The following is a 21,387-nucleotide window of genomic DNA, read 5'->3' as shown; positions in this document are numbered from 1 at the left end:
TTTATCTCTATTGCAAGTTTAAGTAATTTTATTTTGATTTATAAAAATGCATACGCTATAATTTAATTATCAAACTTTTATTTAGTAGCATATACTTGAGTTTAACAACTTTATTTAAACTAAACAAACAATTACAATCTCTATAATACCCTACGATTAATACATAATTTTGAGAGGTTTCAGTGTTTGTAGGCTTTTTGCCATAAATCATTATATCATTAATTTGATCATGCTTTCTCTTCTGATTTTGTAGCTGCCTCCTCTGATTCACGTACAGTCATCAGAGTTATCCGATAAGAACAAGAATTAAGAACACATCAGAATGCTGGAGTGGATGTATCTGTTATCCATTGCAATTTTCAAAGAACTAAAATGCTTAAGCAAAATGAGGAATGAGTTCTTATGCCCGAGGGCGTGATCTGCACTACATTATTTAGCTGACCCTGACGAAAACTCCACTTTGGAACAGTAAAAGCCCCGTACGACAACAGGCATGGGGTCACTATAAAGTGATAAGGTTCAATTTAGATCACATAATAACAAAAAGGGCAAGCAAAAGTGTGATTTAAAATTGTTGTTGTTTGGCTTTATGATATCCTTGTTTAATGCATGCCCACGAAGAACAGGTCAAGAAACAGCATAAACAAAACTCATGGCCAAGTTTTCTCCAGGACAAGTTTGATTATAGCAAATGGTTTCATATTTATTAACCACTAAAAGTACTGTTTCAGACGTAATATATAATGTCTAGTTTTTAGTTTACGTACATGTTTATCTTTACGTTCCTTTCTCGATAATTATTTGTTGGCCATGAAATCAACAATTTTGCTGAGAAAACCGCTTAATATTAGCTTGAAGACTGCGATCAATTCTTGTTTAATTATATACTTAGAATATGTAGAATTAAAAAGTGAAAAGAATTACTTCTTTTATGTACTCTGAAGGTCAACGAGCCTTCTAATTAAGTAAACACACCCATCAAATTAACTATAAAGATATCGATTGGTGGGCAAAAGAAAATTACAAAAGTAAGCCCCGCCCAGTTGCAAGTTGTTCTATAATATTACATATACTTGTATTTAAAGTGCTCTGTAGCTGTTGAAGTGACATTCACAGTTAAACTTGGCAGGTGAGATGGGAAAGGTTCATCCCCAAGCACTTGTTTCTCCAGACCCTTGTTACCTCTCTTCCAAACAAGAATCATTCACAGTGTGGATGAAGTCTCTAGTACTGAGTGGCAAAGGCTGTACTGTGTTTGATTCAGATGGCCATGTTGTGTATCGGGTCGATAACTATGACAGCAAGAGCAGCAATGAAGTTCATCTCATGGATTCCGAAGGCAAAGTCCTGTACACCATACTGAGAAAGGTAACATACACAGCAACATCTTTTCATGAAAGTTGCACTAAATTCCCCTTTTAACAAGCTGTGCTTTGCTTCTCTCTAACTAGAAGCTCAAGTTGCTGGCGTTCTGGGAGGGCTACAGATGCGACGGTTCAGAAATTGACAGGACCAAGCCTGGCTTTCAAGTGAGAAAAACTTTGAGGCTGTTAAGAGGAGATGCACCATGTAACATAACTGTTGGGTTGGATAAGAATCAACCATGCCAGTACAAGATAGAAAGCTGGACCAGCAAGTCAACATACAAGATAGTAGACAAGTGTGGAGCGCTCGTCGCAGAGGTGAACCACTCAATTTGGCTAAGGCCTCCTCCTGATTTCTTTTCTTTGCTTCAGGAGGCCGTTAATATGAAGGCTAATTAGTGTGTTATCTGTGTGTGCAAATTAAAACAGGTACGGAGAAAGCAGTCAGCAAGTGGAGTTGTGCTCGGAGAAGATGTTACGACAATGGTGGTGGAGCCCTTTATTGATCATTCTCTGATCATGGGGCTTGTTGTTGTGTATAGCCTCATCAACTCCAAAATGTAAAAGGTCTAGACAGACAAGGCAAAAGGTTGTTCTTTCTTTACGTGTATAACTGTTTTATAACTAATGTCTTTCGCATGTTTTTCCAATTTACAAAATTCTACAATCATGATGATCATAGGAATATAATTCTGATTATAAAGAAATTTTTTTCTGGAAAGACTACTCGAATTCAACCGTCAAAAGACTTTCAAATTACTATATTGAAAGATTATACCTTACGATCTAGCCTTCCACTCCTGTTAGTGCATCCATGCGTTTGACCACGGCCAGCCTTCACTCACTAGCTGAGTTGAGAAATCGAATGAGCTGCAATGTTTAACTTCTGATCTCTTTTTAATTATATCTTGGAGGATAAGCTTACAAGAGGTCAAAACATAATAATGCAGTCCCTGTATATTTATATTATGTAACTTGTTTTCTTTGCGGTCCACGACTACAGTTTTAAAATCTCCACTAGTTTTCTACAAAATGACCAAGCTACCCTAGTTTTTTTTTTTTTTTTTTTTTTCTAACAGATATTTTAAAAAGAAAAATAGCTGAATTATTGACTACTTAAATAACTTATTTACAAACAAAATCAACCGAATTACCAAGTTAAAAATACAAATTATTTGGTTTTGTTGGATTTGGATTGAGATTGGGCAGTTGACATATATAAAACTTAAGATTTTAATCTTTGATAACTGCGTTTTGTAGTTATTAAAATATATTAGTTTATAATAAAATATATTGACATGGAACTGACTGCTCTAAAAAGAAAAAACCTTCGACAAAAAAAAAAGAAAGAAGAAGAAATTTCCCAACTCAAAAAGTTAAAGGGCGAAAACACTTGTTTTTCTTTTGTTATAATACACTAAGCCTACGAACACTTGGAATAGCAAAAGATAATGGAACTTCCACGTACTCTATTGCTTGGAATAGAGGTACAGTACTCCTTAACAGGTTTAATGGCATGTTTTCCCCTAGACTATTAATACTGTGACAAAATAAGGCTTGGTGATATAATATAAGCAACTTCATATTTAGATTTTGATGTAAAAAATTTTATTATCTAGTTTTACATTATCAATTATAATTTTTAACTTGGCTGTTGGATCAAGTTGAAATTTCTACATGAGTTTCTAGAAAATAGACATCCATACCTTTTCGGCAATATATGATACGTATGCTAATTTATTCGAACAAGAGAAAACAACGTGTTTGACGTTAAAACCAAAATATGATAGGAATGTGCGTTGGAGAAACATTTTTTCATTTTGTATTATGAATTCCAGTCAATACAAGGGTTCATTAATGCTCTTGAAAATATATGTGGAAGCGATTGACTTACTTATTCTATAAGAATTTCATGTCAAATAAAGAAACATTTACGGTAGCAACTATTATCTATAGTTTGCAAGGATTCCATGTTCATTATGGAATATATATGGTGGCAACGAGGCTTGAGATTGTTTTGTTGTTCTTTTACTTATTTTGCAAGATTTTCTAGCTTGGAATTTAATGTTAAATATTATTAGCTTTGGAATTTATTCTAAATTGGGTTTGTTCTGGCTCATTAGATATTGTTTTAGGGTTTGTTTCAGTATTAGAATTGTGTCAAGTTATTACTAGATAAGGGTTATTGGCTTTCAATCTAAAAGGGGTCCATTAGGGTAATTTAAAGGGGACTATATATTGCTTTTATGGATGTAAGGTTCGGCATATATGATGATTTGAATAAACAAGATTTTTCCTTTGTTTTACGTGTTGCAAACAACCTTTCTTTGTAGAGACAAAGATCGTATACTGACTTATCAAAGATTAACTGGCTTTGTGATGCCATTCGTATGCTTCAGTTTATTTAGGGGGTTATCTCTGGGACTAAGTTCTTTTCTCAATATCTTTGGTTCTTAGATACAATGTTACCTCTAGGTCAGAGTTTCAAACATGATATTAGGCTTTTCTTAGATTGGTTTTCAATTTCATTATGGGTTGCGTGGCCACACGATCATAAGGTTCACATTACTTGGTCTATTAAATTGGTGTATTAGATCTCAAACTATTATTCTACCAAATTAAATCTATAATCCAATTAAAGAACAAAGTTTGACTATTAGTCTTACAATTTAATCTAATAAAAGGACTTAATTTACTAAAAAAATATTTTTAAAGGATATAACAGACCAAATTATAACCCGGGCTTTGTTTTAATATTACGCTAATAGTTTAGGTATATATATATATAGGGAAACAATATTGAACTTTTTAAACCAAATGAACTAATTATTTTTGTTTAAAATCACAAACTATTTTTTTTTAAAAAAACTAGTATTGTTTAAAAGAAAAAATAGTAAAATAACACAATTTGAAAACATTTTGGTTAAATAGCATAATTTGTTACATGTTGCAATGAGGAACCCGAGGGATGACATAAATTACAATAAAGAGTGAGGAGAAAGGAGAGAAAGAAAAAAGACACTAAAAGCATATCAAAACTCTAATTATGACACCACTAGCATCATCGAAAAGATTTCGAAAAGAAGAATTCAAAGACATCAAGGAAGATCAATAATGGTGACCGAAGTGGACCACACTTTTTATCTAAAGCCAAGTGAGAAATTACAATGAGGGGAGATGAGAGATAAAAAAGAAAGAAAAAGATCCCGAAAGCACAATGACATTTTGATTATAACACAACTGGTATCATCAAAAAGATCTTGATGAAATGAATCTAATGACACTAAGAAAGATCATTAACAATGATCGTAGTGAGTCATACTCTCCATCCAAAGGTAAACGAGTAAATACAATGATGAGAGAGGAGAGAGAAAAAAAGTAAAAAAAAGAAAGAGACTTTAGTAGAACACTGAATCTTTGATGATGACACCACCAATATCATAAAAAAATATCTCAACAAGATGAACCTAATAACATTGAGGAAGATCATCAATTTTGACTATAGTGGGTGTCACATGTCGCCCCAAAACAAGTGAGCCACTTACTGTGTGCAACCTATTTTGGTAACTGTTAATGAAATTTCTAGATGTTGTCAAATTCATTACTAGAAAATTGATAAATAACAATGGAATTACCAACGAAAAATACTCCATCAATAATTCCCAATCACAATAGCGACAAAATATACCTGTTGGACATTATTAACTAAAATAGCTATCAAATATATATCGTCAGTAATTGCTGATGGAATTTTTAATGAAATAAATATTCCATCAACAACTCTATCAACAATATGGCATCATTATTTGTGGAATTATCGATGCAAATATTTTGTTGCTAGTTTTCATAAAACTTTTTGTTGGTAATTTTAAAATTCAATGAGAATGAATCAACAAGTATGGTGATAAATGCAATGATAATGAATCAAGATTATTTAGATAAAGGTTCAAGTGTAGATAAAAAACTAAATATAGATATAACTAGGTTTTTAAAACTTTTGCAAGATTTTGATGAGCCATTATGGGATGGATGTATAAATCATAGTACATTGTTGGTCATTGCATGAGTATTTATCATTAAATTAAATTATGAGTTAAGTAATGCCAGTTATGACAGCATTATTAAATGAGCAAAAAACATTTTATCTAAAGAAAATATGTTGAAAGATAACTTTTATGTTGCAAAATGCATAATAAAACCATTTGGCTTAAAAAATTAATACGTGCCTAAGTTTTTACATGTTGTACTACAATGAAGATGCAAATTTTACCAAGTACAAAACTTATAGATATGCTCGGTATAAACCCAATAACGGTAAAGGAAGGAAACTTATCACATATAAAAAATTGAAATACTTTTCAATCACTCTTAGGTTGTAAAAGTTATTTATATCTCCAAGACTACCAAGCACATGTCATGTTATGACAATATTCACATGATATGAAAGTTGGAGTCATGATGCAATATTTTGGTAATAAAGCTTGGAAGTAGTTTAATAGGGTAAGAGATAACATGATTCTCTCACAATGGTTACCTCCTGCAATACCACAATTTAATGGAGTTTCTGAAAGGAGAAATCATATCTTATTAGATATGATACAGTCCATTATGAGTTATGCAAACCTTCCATATTTTTCTAGGGCCATGTTCTATAAACTGCATCGTACCTTTTAAATAAAGTTCCATCAAAACTATTAATAAGATCCCATATGAGATATGGAATGGTAAGATACCAAACTTATCATACTTAAAGACTTGAGGATGCAATGCTTATTTAACGTATAGTATCTAAAAAGCTAAGAGCTAAGAGCTAAGTCAAATAATTTAAGTTTGTTAGATATCTAAGACAATCAGTTTGATATAATTTCCACCATTCTGTTGAGCAAAAGGTGTTTGTCTCAAAATATGTTACCTTTCTAGAGAAAGAATTTGTTTTTGAAAGTTACAATGAAAGGAAAATATAACTTAATGAAGTTTAAGAACCACAAACTAACATCCAAATAGAACTAGAGCTTGAGGCTATAACATTTGAATTAGAGCTTGAGGCTAGTTCAACCTGAAACTTAAAAAGCACAAGAACTCCATAGATCTGGTAAGACACGTCATGCACCATTAAGATATTAACTTCTTATGAAATTTGATGATGATGAGTTGCTCATACTTCATGAGCCCATTAACTATAATGAAGTAATATCTAACATTGATTATAAAAAAATAGCTTGAAGCCATGGAATCTAAAATGGATTCCATGTAGACCAACCATGTATGGACTTTGGTTGATCAACCAAAATGGATAAACCCCATTGGATATAAGTGGGTCTTTAAGAGAAAAATTGGTATGGATGGCAAAATACAAACATACAAAGTTAGACTAATTACCAAAGGTTACAAACAAAAACAAGAGGTTAACTTTGATGAAGCCTTCTCACCACTAGCTATGTTAAAATCCATTAGGATTTTACTTGTTATGGCTACATACCATGATTATGAGATTTGACAAATGAATATCAAAATTGCATTCTTGAATGAGAATCTTCATGAAGATGTATATGACACAACCTAAAAGGTTTTGAATCTAAGAAATTTACCAATAAAATATGCAAGCTACAAACATCTATTTACGAACTTAAGCAAGTTTTAAGAAATTGGAATATCCATTTTGATAAGATAATCAAATAGTTTAATTTTATTAAAAATATGGATGAACCTATAAAAAAGTTAAAGGGAGTGGAGTTTTATATATATATATATATATATATATATGTATGTATGTATGTATGTATGTATTTGATATATTATTGATAGGAAACAACATTTCTTTACTCTAATAAATCAAAATCTAGTTGTCCAAGAATTTTTCCATAAAAAAAAAAAAAAGGAGAAACAACTTTTATATTAGGAATAAAGATCTAAAAAGATAGATCTAAAATGTTGCTTGGATTATCTCAATCTATTTACATAGAGAACGTGCTAAAACCATTTAACGTGGAAGAATCTAACATATAAAATTTGAGAATTTTATAAATTTATTTGACTCGATATTCCCTTCTGATATGAATCTGATATGTTATGACAAGTTTTAATCCCAACCTTTGTTATTATAACAATCTCCAAGTAAGCTCAAATTAAAACTCATAGAACCAATATATAAAATTTAATCTTTTTTTTTTTGAATTGGTTTGGTCTAAATTCTCCCTTATTTGTGTACTGTGACATATTCGATAAAAATGACTTTTGAACGTTTTTTTTTACTCTTTATTCTACTGATATATTCTAAGATAGCAACAAAATAAAATAAAATAAAATAAAATAAAACCTTTTTTAAGGATCCCTAGACGTAAGCTACAAAGCTCTAGACACGAAATAATCAAAAACCAAATCAAAGAGAACTAAACCTAAGGAACCTGAAACTAACAAGAAAAAAAATAAAGGATATAACCTAATTTTTGAAGCATTGCTCTGATACCAACTGATGCAAACCTCTTGATTACATGGTTAAACAACTTTCAACGAAGTAGATAACAACTTGGGAAGCAAAAAATCAGATATGATAGAATATTGACTTAGAGATAACCCTATACCTAAGAATCAAAAGTATTGGAAAAAGGACTTGGACAAATATATAACCTTGTATCTAAGAACCTTAAGTATGTGAATGAAACCATAGAGCCAGTTAATATTGTACGATCTTTGTCCCTACAAAGAAAGGTTGTTTTGCTAAACTCTAAACAATTCTAGATATGTCTAACATGATTCTTAGTAATTCTATTTTTTTTAAAATTTACCGTTTATGTTGTATGTATGTGTTCGGAAAACCCAACAGTATAGAATATAACTAGTGATATCCTATTAGTTACTCTACCGGGTTCACTTAAAAAAAAGAAGACAAACACATGTAAGAGAGAGAAGATTATATCTAGGACCCATAAAAAGTGTTTAATTGATAGTAAATTAAATTATTTAATTTATTAAATCTTATTTTATTTAGGATTATGATTTCTATTTCAGGAAACATATTAGAGAACCTAATAGGTTACACACATAAGAATTATCGGTTATAAATTAAAATGAGATGATTAATCAAGTGTGACTTGATTATAAATAAATTTTAGAAATGAAAGACTAAAATGTAATTAATATAAGGAATTACAATTCTAGACTTAGAAAAAATCAAATATGAACTTGATTAAATAAATTTCTAAAATTATTATAAAATAATATAAGTGATATTATTTAAGGGACAAATTGATATTTGTCATTTATAGGGTTTTTAGATTTCAAGATTTCCTTATAAATATAATATTATGTCTTTTATTTACTATGGTAAGTATAGTACAATATAAAAATATCTAAAACACAAAAGAATAGAGTTAACACTCTAAGGTATAACAATAATTCTCTTCTAAAAGGGTTTAAAAGTTTTTTTATTGGTAGCTCATGTGAATTATAATTAGAGGCTGTATATTTGAATGGTTTATGATTTGTGATAGCTCAGCCTTGAAAGAAATATTCAAAGCTGAAAAGAACATATGATTTTTAGATAATCTTTGCATAAATCCTATATAAATCTAGATTTATTTAACAAGATCCTTGAGACTCCTAAGAAATTTTAAATTTATTATTTTCGCTGTATGTATATGTTTCAAGAAACCCAACAACACTAAGTATAATTAGTGACATCATATTAATTTTTTTATTGAGCTCACTTTAAAAAAAAAAATGAGAGAAAATTATATCCATGACCCATAAAAAAATAATAAGTATATCTCCGACTTCTCTCTCATCTTTTTATTTATCTTTTTTTTTTTTTTTAAGTGGGCACGGTAATGTAGCTAATATAATGCCACTAGTTAATTGTTCTATGAATCTAGTTAAGACAAGAGAACATGAGAGTATTTAATGTTATATATCAATTTATAAAGAGGTATAATATATACTCTGGCTATGAACCTTAGATACCAATCATCATTGTATCATTCATTTTATTATGTATAAACTTGTATAAAATACTTATTTAGTTAATTGTTTTACTTTAGAAAAAAAATCTTTTTAGTTAAATTTCAAGTGCTCACACCCTAATTGATGAATTTTTTTAAAAATATGATTTTAGACCTGTTTAGAAGTAAGTTAGAGTTTATTTTTTAAAATATTTTTAATTTTAAAATATATTAAAATAATATATTTTTTATTTTTTAAAAATTAATTTAAAATTAATTTTTATTTGAAAATCTATAACAGCATAATTAGACGGGGCATTGAACAGCATGGTAGTTTGGGGTGAATGATTCGAAATTGATCTGATCATTTTTCCTTCCAAAACATGAAAAGAAAAAGGTTTCCATATGAGCAAATCGTCAGCTTTTCTCCTTCTATTTTTTTTTTTTACTCCTTGTATTTTATTTATTTATTTATTAATTATTATTAGTATTATTATGTGCTAATAATTACAGATTAGCTTTGCAGATTGGAAATCTATCAGCGGAACTCCCTCTCACGTTAACAACTTTTTTTCTCTGACACCCCAAAAAACACGCATAAATGTGGCGGGGATCGGCCTCTTTCATCCTGGACAAACAACAAAGCAACACCGTGCCCCGTCAACGCAACCCCTCCGACACTCTCACTCTCCCATCCTCACCACCACTCTCCATGGATGATACTCTCCAGAACCCCCCAAACAACATCTCCGCTTATTACCAGACACGCGCCGCCCACAACGCCGTAGTCACCAGCGACTGGCTTGCCCAGGCCCAGGCTGCTATCGGCCATGACGTAGACGACGCCCCGGAGACTACTGTTGAAACTGTCGCCGGAAAGCCGTTTAGTGTGATTGATGAGTTCAATAGCTGGAGGAAGCAGCCTGAGTTGGCGGAGGCTGTGGCGGCGATCAGGGCGCTTGCCGCCGTTATCAAGAATTGTCAGGCTACTACTATGATGGAGCTTGAAATTGAGCTTAAAAAGGCCTCTGATTCGCTTAAAGTGAGTGTAATTTTGTTGCTTCTTAAGAGTTTTGTTTGATTTCATTTGGGGCTAATTGTGATTTAATGATAAATTTTTGATTTTGAATAACAATTATGTGCATTAGGGTTCTTCATTTTTGTAATAAATAATGATTTTTAATTAGAGTATTATTAGTAAATTCATGAAAAGGAATTTTTTTTTTTTATTGTTTGGTCTTGATGTTTTAACCTATCTGTTGTATCCAGTCAGGGGACAAGACCTCGATATCTTTGACAGCAGGTTGTGATCTGTTCATGCGATATGTGACTAGAACTTCTGCTTTAGAATATGAGGACTTTAATTCAGCTAAATCTCGGTTGATCGAGCGTGCGGAGAAGTTTGGGGAGATATCTTACAAGGTATTTTAGCAAATCACTGCTAGATGTTGCAATGATGTTTCTATTAGGTTGTTTCTATATGCCATTTATGCCAATATTGATAGTAGAAGGAATTGTTGTTTAATATTGCAGGCACGTAGGATCATTGCCATGCTTAGCCAAGATTTTATCTTTGATGGTTGCACGATTTTGGTGCATGGTTTCTCCAGAGTTGTGCTTGAAGTTCTGAAAACAGCAGCTCAAAGTAAAAAACTCTTCAGAGTTTTCTGCACAGGTTTTGTTTCTCAACACTCTTGTATCTGCGTGGAGTGTTCCTATCTTACTTAAAATTACCCTGAACATTTACTCTAGCTAAAATGGTCTCAAGTTTATAACTTGCATATTCCATTTTTTCTTATGACTATTTGCTTGGTCAAAAGCATGCGTAGAATAGAGGGAAAAAATCGTATTGCCCATTCCCTAAGCATGGTGCTGGGCTCAAGAAAGGAAAATGGTGCTGCTCATTTTACATACAAGTACCTACTTTGTTTTTAATGAATAGCTCCTCTTTCTTTGGCCTTTTATTTTGAGACCAACCTTTATTTTTATATGGTTCTATACTGGGTTACATGTTCACTAACTTTTCATGCTTGTAAATTGCAGAGGGAAGGCCTGATAGGACAGGCTTACGGTTGTCCAATGAGCTGGCCAAGCTTGATGTTCCTGTGAAACTCCTTATAGACTCTGCTGTGGCATATACTATGGATGAGATAGACATGGTATTTGTCGGAGCAGATGGAGTGGTTGAAAGTGGAGGTATAATCAACATGATGGGAACATTCCAGATTGCATTGGTTGCACACAGCATGAATAAGCCTGTTTATGTGGCTGCTGAAAGCTATAAGGTTTGCCAATCTGTACCTTTAGGGTTATATAGATAGATAATCACCCAACTTATCTTATTGCTAACAAACCAGCTGCAGCCAGTGTTCAGTTTGAAACTGTATTTTATCATCAACAGAAATTTAAATAGGAATTTGCCTATGGGTTTGCTTGTTTTTTTTTTTTTTTTTTTAACTTAATTATAGTTACATATTGATACTCTTCTTTTCAGTTTGCTCGTCTCTATCCATTGGACCAGAAAGACATGGTTCCTGCTTTACGCCCGATTGATTTTGGGGTGCCCATTCCATCAAAGGTTGAGGTTGAAACATCTGCTCGGGACTATACACCTCCGCAGTATCTTACTTTACTCTTCACTGATCTTGGTGTGCTGACTCCATCTGTAGTCAGTGATGAACTCATTCAGCTATACTTGTAGTCTGTGTTTGAATTTAATTTTGTTTCAATTTTTTTAACGTAGCTACTGATCGCATGGCTAGTTTTTGACATAGTGCATGTTGGATGCCCTTGTATTCTATATATATAATTTTTTGACAATTTTGAATTCAGTCAAATAACATTCAAGTCAAGTCTGGACAGGCAAAGTGCACCTTTTAAAGTTGAATCTTTGGTGAAATTTTCTAGATGAGTTGAATTTGGTGATCAAGAGCAAATGCGACCAAGCACTTCTGATGGAAAAGTCGCAACCACAAAATTTTTCTTGAGCTAAGTTTTTATTTTTTATTTTTAAGAGTATCATATTATCGCTTTGTGGAAATTCTTCTAAAGATATATTTTACGGGATGGAAGTAAAGTTTAACTTTTGGTAAAAGTGATGGAACTTTTTTTTAGTTCATTTCTAGAGATCCATCTACATGCCTTATGCTTTGTGCTCTTTCTTTATTACAAGCTTGTGTGAACATATCATCAAAGTAAATAACTTACCTACCTCGGTAACAAACAATATTTCAATCCATTCATTTTAATAAAAGTAAAATTTCAGGGAGTAAAAATTTTAAAGGTTTGACTGACAAGATTCCTCTATGGTTAATAAATTTATAAATTAAAGGAGATCTTTGCTGTATTTTTTTAAAACCTGAACGGAATTCTGGTCAAATGTTTATAGTTTCAGAAGGTCTATAATTTCTTGATACTTCAAGAGTTGTTTGCAAGAGATGATTCTTATTTTATCCTTTTGTTTGAAGTGAAAAGTTAATTTCTCCATGTGTTTTATATAATTGAGAGAAAATGAGCAAAATTGGCTAACGGTTTCCAAGCCTCCATCACTTTTCTTTTGTTCTTTCATCATGTGAAGACAGTTTTTCCTGCCCCAAAAAGACAATTTGCCTCATCATGTGGTGTATCATACTGTCTGAATGTGTGGTAGTGAGCCCAGCAACAAATATGATTATCAGCGCTAGTCATCATGGACAACCCTTTTGCAAGGAATATCCTTAAAGATAAATCATGTAAAACTGGGATTGGGATTATTTGCAGAAATGACAAGGGGAAGAAGGTGATGGCAGGGCTGCCCGATGGTGGTGTTGTTATTATGCTCTTCATTGTGAAGCCATGGCAGTACAACAGGCAGTGATTTTAGGGAGCCAACTCAGGTCATCGTGGAAACAGGCTCTTCCACGTTGCTGAAGGCATTTGAATTTGAGCAGGATTTTGAATTGTGTGATTGGTAAATCAGACCTATCATAGGAGACATGAAGCTGTTGCTCACATGCTGTAGTAATTTAGCAGTAATTCTTAGATATTTCTCTTGTTATCACCAAAACACTTAGCGTGAATTACAAGTGTAGGAAGAAACAAATATAAAGAAACAGCAGCCAACTCACCAACAAAATCTTTTGTTAATGGGGGCTTTCAGTAAGTTTTTCAATTGTTTCAATATACAGGGGACACAGTCAATAAGAGAAGCCTGCAAAGAGGCTTTCCTTGCTGTTCCTTACCAGGTATCAAATTTTGGAATTGAGAACATATTAACAGAACTTACTGGACTGTAAGTGGATTTACTGCTTATTGAAATTCAATAATATGATTATTTGTGCTAATACAGTCTTTTTGTAATGTCTATTAATTTTCATCAATTTAGAATAATTTAATCTTTTTATATTCTTAAAGAACGGTGAAATGACTAAATTAGTCTTAAAAATAAAAACTTATTTAACTGGTGTTCAACGTTTTTTATTTTTATTTTTTATTTTTATCTTAGTTTTTTTAGTTATAATCAAGTTGATTTACAAACTATTTAATATTTTAATAAATTTAAAATATAATTTAAAAATCAAAGATGATTGGTGAGGATGGGAGGCACTCATGATCTTTTGGTAATTTGTGTGGCATCTTCCGGGTCCAAACTCCAAACAACAACTTTTGGAACAATGTTGGAAAAGTCAAAGTGTCTCTTTTTTATGGGAAGACACATGTTATCGTTTATGCATGAGGTTCACATTGAATGTCAATGTCAAAATTATTCTTTATTTCATTATGGTTTTTTTTTTTCCGACTGAAAATTTTCACCACTAATCACACAAAAAAATAATTCTTGTAATTTTATTTTTTTAATTCTCAATTAGGGATTTAGAGCATTTATCATGGGTTGACATTTCACGTATTAATTTATTATTTTATTTTATTTTATCTAAGATTTAAACTGTATTAATTTATTATTTTATTTTATTTTATCTAAGATTTAAACTAAATTACTGTGGGCTTTCACCTTTAATTATATATATATTTTTGCCATCTTATATTTATTATTTTTCAGTTGAAGATTATCCTATTTAACACTTGTTTATAATTTTGGGTTGAGAGTTTATAACATGTATTTTAATTTTCTAGGTTTTCTATTTTGTCGAATGTTTTTTTTTTTAATTTTTTTTTCTATATTTGGTTTGTTAAGAATTAAACATCATTATATTTTTCAATTTGCTTTTTATGAGGTTGGTCTAATCTCTTGACCCGAGTTGCGAGTTTACCAAACTAGCTTAAGTTCACTTGGGGTGTTTTATCTTGTTATTTTTTTTTTTTAATTTCATCCTTCAACATTAAGTTATTTTGAAATTCAACTTTGTAATTTTTTTCTCATTTGACATTCTTTTCATCAAGTCATCATTATCACATTTTCTTTTAAAATTTGGTACTTTTACCATCAATATAATTAAATAAAACTATCTTATTAGATCTAGTATGGTCTATAATTCAAGTCATGATTAAAAAAAAAAAAAACACGGTAGTAGTGCTTGAACCATTGTTTTATGTTATAAAAAATCAACCCACACACAACGAAGTGTAAGCCACCTATTTAGTTGGAATTTATTATTACTTATGCATTATATCCTTCACAAGACACTCTTTATCATAATAGTGTTTTTTTTGTTTTTTTTTAATTTCACACTTCAACGACTCAATCTTTTTTTTATATATGGATTTTTTTTAATTCATCTTTCAATATTAGATTGTTTTTGGAAATTATGCTTCATAATATTTTTTTATTTTCTTTCTATTAAGTTATTTACTGTTCTCATGAATTTAATTTTTTTCCCCTGGATTTCATCATTACATTTGTTGGAAGTAGGATTTTATGATTTTATGATTTGCTTTCTAAGGATTTTATCTTAATCTCATGATCCAAATTATATATTTGACATGTTAACCAGGGTTGATTAAGTCTTTTTCTTGGCTGATTTTTTAATTTTTATTCTTTAATAATGCTTTTAAGTTATTTTATTAGAAAAATCTAAAGTAGGGGATACATATTTGCCATTGGAATTGTCATAATTTGTCTATCCGTTTATGTTGTTGTTTTTAGCACAACACTAAGTTTAAGCAATGCAATATATTTCCGAAAAAACTATGGTCATTGTTATTTGCCTCATACTTAATTTTCATGCTCTCCTTGCATTAGCCCCACTTCGTTTCCTATATATATTCCTCTTTTCCTATTATATATGATAATGACCTATACTGGAATTCGCAGGTACTTTTTAGATGTCCATGAGGTGGGAGATTAAAAAAAAAATCCCACCGAACATACTGAAGGATTTCAAGTAATCTTTAATGTTAATGAATAATAAAAATTAATAACATGAAATCCAAAAAGTTTAAAAGACCACCTTTCAAATATTATTGAGATAAGAGTTCATTTCTAAATCGTGCTAAAATGTTGGAGGATTTTTTTTTAATATTTGTTTATTAATTAATGATTAAAAATCAAATTAACCTTGAAATTTGAGAGGTTGGAAGATGGATTTTCAATATGTTAAATGCATTTTTGTTTTTTTGAAAACGACAAAGTGTGAGTTTAGGAAATTAACAAAACACTAAGATAGAGGATGATTTTACTACATGACACTTCACAAACACTATTATTTTTAATAATGATTTTTTTTAAATTCTATTTTTTAAATAATTTTAATTTAACCCTTTAAAAACTTGTTTTGTTGGGGATTGATTTTCATGATTTGTTTTATAGGGTTATTACAATTTCATGATCCGAGTCGCATGTTCGGTGTGTTAACTTGATTTTTTTTTTAATTGATTTTTTTTCTTTTCAATTTCATTCTTCAATATTTTATTGATTAGGACTTAGACTTTATTATTTGTTTTGGTTTATTTTCTATGAGGTTATGCCGATCTTATAACCTGAGTCGTGGGTTTAGTAGATTAACTCGAATTGACTTGGTTTTTTTAGTTCTTTTTTTAAATTGTTTTTTTTTTTTAATTTTATTCTTCAACTTTGGGTTGAGTGAGAGTTGTGCTTCATAATTTATTTTGATTTAATTTTTTATGAAGTTATCCCAAGACCGAGATTGCGGATTTTATAGGTTAACCCATGTCAAATTGGATTGCTTAGGATTTGCTTCTTATAAGGTTATCCTGGTGTCTTAATCCAAGGTCACAAATTATGTTGATTGAGAATTTTGTTTTTAAAATTCATCATTCAATATTGTGTTGATTGAGAATTGAGTTTCATAATTTATCTCAATTTACTTTATATGAAATTATCACAGTCTTATGATTTGAGTAATGGTTTTGACAAGTTAACCTAGATTGATTTATATTATTTTTTTAGGTTGTTCTTTAATTAATTTATTTTTTTCAATTTCACCCTTTAACATTGAGTTTATTTGATGAGATTTTTTTTCAAAAAAAATATTTATTAGATAGTTATCAAGTTGGAAACATTCTTTTAATTGAAAATGACTCCTAGTTATTAAAAAGATAGATTTTGTAAGACATAAACTTATGATATTGAAGAATGCTAGTACAATGTTCTGAAAGATAGAGTTTATATTGGTAAGACTATAATTTCATCAAGAAATACTATAAGAAGATTATTAATTTTAAATTTTATATAAGATGATTGTGAAAAGATTTTATACTGAATATATAAAAAATTATATTATTATTACTTCCTTTCTATTCAATCTTGTTAAATATTAATGAGGCAAAACATAAAAGAGAAGAAACTTGAGGTCATATTTGATCTTAAGATGATAAAAAAGAGTTGAAAAATGATAACATTCCTAACTCACACATACTTAGTGTTCTAGCTCTAATAACCATTGTTATTAATGGTGAATCAGTTGTTCTAGCTATATAATCTATTCCTGAAGAAGTGTAAGAGAAACAATTATTGCCATCCTTGAAAGAGCAATCTAAAGTCACTAAATTCAATGAACATGTTAAGATTAAGCTAAATATTAAAAACTAGAACAAGTTGTTAGAATTACTCAAAAGGTAGAAGTTGATATCAAATAGAACAAAGAAATATCTTATATTTCTAAAGTTGTAGAAAAACCTGGTATAGAGAATGAAAATAAAGAGTTGGAAGGGATTAATTTGGTTGAAGTGTTACTAAAAGAGATTAGGTTTGTGCATAAGCTAGCTACAATATTATATTCAAAGTATCTATTTCAATGAAGAGTTTAATTTCTGACCATGAACTCAAAGACGAGTTTTTTCAAGTGAGTGAGCTTAATTAGGGATGTGTAACAACTGATAAAACATCTATCATTTCATTTATGGACTAGATTGACAAGTCCAAGAAGAATTCTAGATGACTTTAACAAGCTTTTTGATGAAAATGAACATATGTTTTGATTTGATCTTTTGATATGGTTGAAACTTGGTAAGTGCATTACATAAGCCTCATTTTAAAATGGTTCATCTAATTACAACCAATTAAGGTTGTTTTCATATCCAAGTTAAGTCTAAAAGTTATCCAAGTTCAGTAGCCCTGAGGGGTATAGTTAAGGTACGTGTAAGCTGGCCCGAATAACAACGATTACAAAAAAAAAAAAAGTTATTCTTCTTGATTTTCTTTATTTTTCTTAATTATTTTAACCTTTATTTTTATCTAGCTTAGAAATTCTAATGCTAATTAGGTTCTTTTTGTCATGTGACTTTTAATAAGAACTCCTTTTCATATAAGGATTTAGTTTTGAATTAGTGTAAATAGGATTGTCTAGTTTATTTTCAAGAATAAATTTTAAAAAATTAATTATTCAAAACTTTTCAGTTTAGAGTTTTCTCTATAGTTTATGACTATTATTTTAGTGTTTGAAAAACCCTAATTTCTTTCTCAATAGTTTAGGACTATAATTTTTAAAAATTAAGAAACTCTATGTTTTATCCTTCACTATATGTTACATAAATACGTGTTAGAGGATTTCAAATAATATTTAATGTTGCTGATTTTTAAAATAGAGACAAAAGATTGTATCTAAATTGTTTTAAACCAGTTAGAGGATATAATATTTTTGATATTTCTTTATTTATTAATCATTAAAAATCAAACTAATGTTGTTGAAATTTAAAGGCTTAGAAGATGTGTAAAAAATTATTGAGATGAAAGATGGATGTAGGATTTTAGTATATTTTTGGAAATGACAACCAGCAAGCTTAGAAAGTAAGATAAGGTGGCAAACATGATAATACAAGTCAACTCATGATTATAGGCAGTCATTCTTTGAATGGATGTTATGATATGTTAGTACCTTACTCGTACACAAATAAAACCCCCTCAAACTCAAAGTTAATTAAGTAGACCAAACCTATTGATTGTAGAAAACTTAGGTTTTGTTAAAATTGGTAGTGTAACTAAGATGGCTAATGACACTTAGAAAAAATGATGGCAACTCTTATTTTTATTTCAAAACTATTTTGTCAACTCTCTTATCTTGTTGGGACATTAATGAAAAATATTAACACTAACACTAATTCCATCACAAATAACAATTACTCAACATAAATTCTAATTAACAAGTATAAATAATCAATTTAACATCATAATTTTAATAATTTAATTACTCAATTATAAAAAACCACACCAACTAACGTAACGTATAAACTATTATTCAAAATTCATCTAAATTATCTGAAAGATATAATAAATTATGTAAAGAACTAATTAAATAAAGTACCTCAATGGATTAGAGACTAACATATTCTAACGTATGTTTATAAAGAGTGAAAAATGTAGCGTCAAAAACCATATATGAAGTCAACATCTGCTAAGTTTTTCTTAGTGGAGGTGGCAATTATCAGTCTTCCTTTAGTTTTTAATTGGAATTGGTCAAGAAAAGAGGCTGTTGTTTGTTAGAAATTAGTTGAAACCCTAGTCTAAATAGGAATTTTTAATAATAAAAAAAAACTTGAATTTAAAATCCTTATTGAACTAGTATTTGGAATCCTTATTGGATTATAATAGTTTGAACTTGTAATCTCTTTATAAATATAAAAGGCTGATATATAGAATTTAAGAGAGTTGAATATATGAATAAGAGAAAAGAAATTGTTTGTGTATTTAGTTTTTAAAAAGAAAGAAGAAAAGGAGAGCATGACAAAAATGGATATGCAAAATGAACTATATAATCCTAACACATGAAAGATATTATTTGATATGTTATTTTTGACAAAGCTAAATTTTAGAAATTGAGCAATGGTGGTGTTAAACAATATATTTTAGTGGTTTTAGATTGTGCTAATGATGAAAAATATATAAAAGCTTATGGAGGATGCACCACAACTTATAGATGATCAAAACACATTTAAAAATAAAAACATTATGTGTTATAAAAAGGCCTACATGGATGAGTGATTATAAGGTAATTGAAATCAATTAATATGATGACTCACTTACTTATTTTGCTTTATTTTTAGATTGTGACTTTGAGACATGTCATTAAAGAAATAAATTGGAAAAAAATTTTATGATTAATGAAATTGATTTCATTAAGAAAAACAACACTAGAGAGGTGACAGAGTGTTTAAAAAGACAAAAGACCATTGATGTAAAATCTTTGTATAAGACAAAATTAATGGAAAATGGTGAAGTTGACAAATATAAAGCAGGCCTGGTAGCTAAATGCTATAAGAAAGAGTACAATGTTGATTACAAAAAAGTTTTTATTCCAATTGCAAAAAATAATACTATAAGATTGATTATTTCTTTGGAAGCTCAAAATTCATGGTTTATATTCCAATTGGATGTGAAGTTAGTTTTCTACATATATTTGTTTATCAACCTTCTGGTTATGTGTAATTTGATAATGAGCATAATTTACATAAGTTAAATAACCTCTATAAAGGTTGAAGCAAGCTCCAAGAGCTTGGTATAGTTATAGAAATGCTTATTTCTTGAAGGAAAGGTTTAAAAGGTGTCCATATAAGCATACACTTTTTATTAAAACCAAAGATTAAGAAAATATGCTTTTTGTATGTTTATATGTAAATGACTTGATTTATATTAATAATGATAAGATCATATTTGAAAAACTTAAAAGTTTAATGGTGATTGATTTGATATGCATGATTTTGGAAAGTTACATTACTTTCTTAGCTTTGAAGTGATTCAATCAAATGCCAAACTTTATATTTCTCAAAAGAAATATGCTCAAATTTTTTTAGAAATGTTTCAAATGAGGAATTGCAATTCGGTAAGTATACTAAGTAAGTTTGGTTTCAAACTAAATTAGGATCATGAAATAAAGAAGAATGATGACACTCTTCACAAGCAAATTATAGGGAGTATGATGTATTTGACATCAACAAGGCCAGATATAAAGTAATCAATGAATCTTGTTAGTAAATACATGAAGAATCCAACAAAATTTCGTCTTTTGATTGCTAAAAAGATATTTTGGTACTTGAAATATACTATGAAGTATGAATTGTTTTATAAGAAAGGAGAAAAGTCAGATTTAATTAACTTTATTGATAACAATTATGTAGGAGATTAAGATGATAAAAGAAGCATTTCTGGGTATATTTGTAAGCTTGGTTCAAGAGTTATTTCATGGTCTTCAAAGAAGCAAGCAATTATTACTTTATCAGCTATGAAAGCTGAATCTTGTGGCCATAACTTCATGTGCATGTCAAGCGAAATGGTTAAAGAAAATTCTTAAAAATCTTAATTTCATGAGACAGAGGCTGTGATAATATTTTGTAACAACTCAACAATTAAGTTTCTGCTTGCTAGAAACAAGCATATTGATATGAATTTTCACTTTTTAAGAGACTCGATAAAAAAATAGAATGATCGAGACATCTATTGTAAAAATTAAGAACAAGTTGATAATATATTCACCAAGTACAATGAATTAGAATTATTCGTGAAACTAAGAAAATCACTTGATGTCTACACTTAAAATTATAGGGGAAAATCCCTTATTTCTATATTGGATGTTTAAGAATATTAGTTTAAAGAAGGGATTATTGAGATATAAATTGAATTCCTAGTCTAAGTAGAAATATGTATTGAACATAGAATCTAATTTTTTTTTTCTGTATTTCTAAATGCCTCAGTAACC

At 29.7% G+C, this 21,387-nt stretch overlaps 2 protein-coding genes and 1 long non-coding RNA gene across 3 annotated transcripts; 2 read left to right on the top strand and 1 right to left on the bottom strand.

The window, feature by feature from the left end:
- Positions 1-903: 903 nt before the first annotated feature.
- LOC140955424 (uncharacterized) lies at positions 904-2,279 on the bottom strand. The gene is made up of 2 exons (XR_012169447.1): positions 2,143-2,279; positions 904-1,771 (listed from the first exon to the last, which is right to left on the bottom strand). It is a non-coding gene; the product is annotated as an uncharacterized lncRNA (long non-coding RNA).
- LOC118038018 (protein LURP-one-related 11) lies at positions 1,135-2,085 on the top strand. The gene is made up of 3 exons (XM_035044252.2): positions 1,135-1,368; positions 1,452-1,682; positions 1,794-2,085. The coding sequence occupies exons 1-3, from the start codon at positions 1,135-1,137 to the stop codon at positions 1,926-1,928; spliced, it is 600 nt and encodes a 199-aa protein (XP_034900143.1). The 3' UTR covers positions 1,929-2,085.
- A 7,548-nt stretch (positions 2,280-9,827) lies between the features above and the next one.
- LOC118038017 (uncharacterized) lies at positions 9,828-12,121 on the top strand. The gene is made up of 5 exons (XM_035044250.2): positions 9,828-10,343; positions 10,571-10,723; positions 10,835-10,976; positions 11,345-11,586; positions 11,796-12,121. Exons 1-5 carry the CDS (start codon positions 9,903-9,905, stop codon positions 12,000-12,002), a joined length of 1,185 nt encoding a protein of 394 aa, XP_034900141.1. The 5' UTR covers positions 9,828-9,902; the 3' UTR covers positions 12,003-12,121.
- Positions 12,122-21,387: the final 9,266 nt, after the last annotated feature.

The sequence above is a fragment of the Populus alba genome, chromosome 3 (genome assembly GCF_005239225.2).
Source record: "Populus alba chromosome 3, ASM523922v2, whole genome shotgun sequence".
In the NCBI taxonomy this organism is placed as follows: Eukaryota; Viridiplantae; Streptophyta; class Magnoliopsida; order Malpighiales; family Salicaceae; genus Populus; species Populus alba.
The sequence above is the reverse complement of the archived record's forward strand: the minus strand, read 5'-3'. Positions and strand labels throughout refer to the sequence as shown.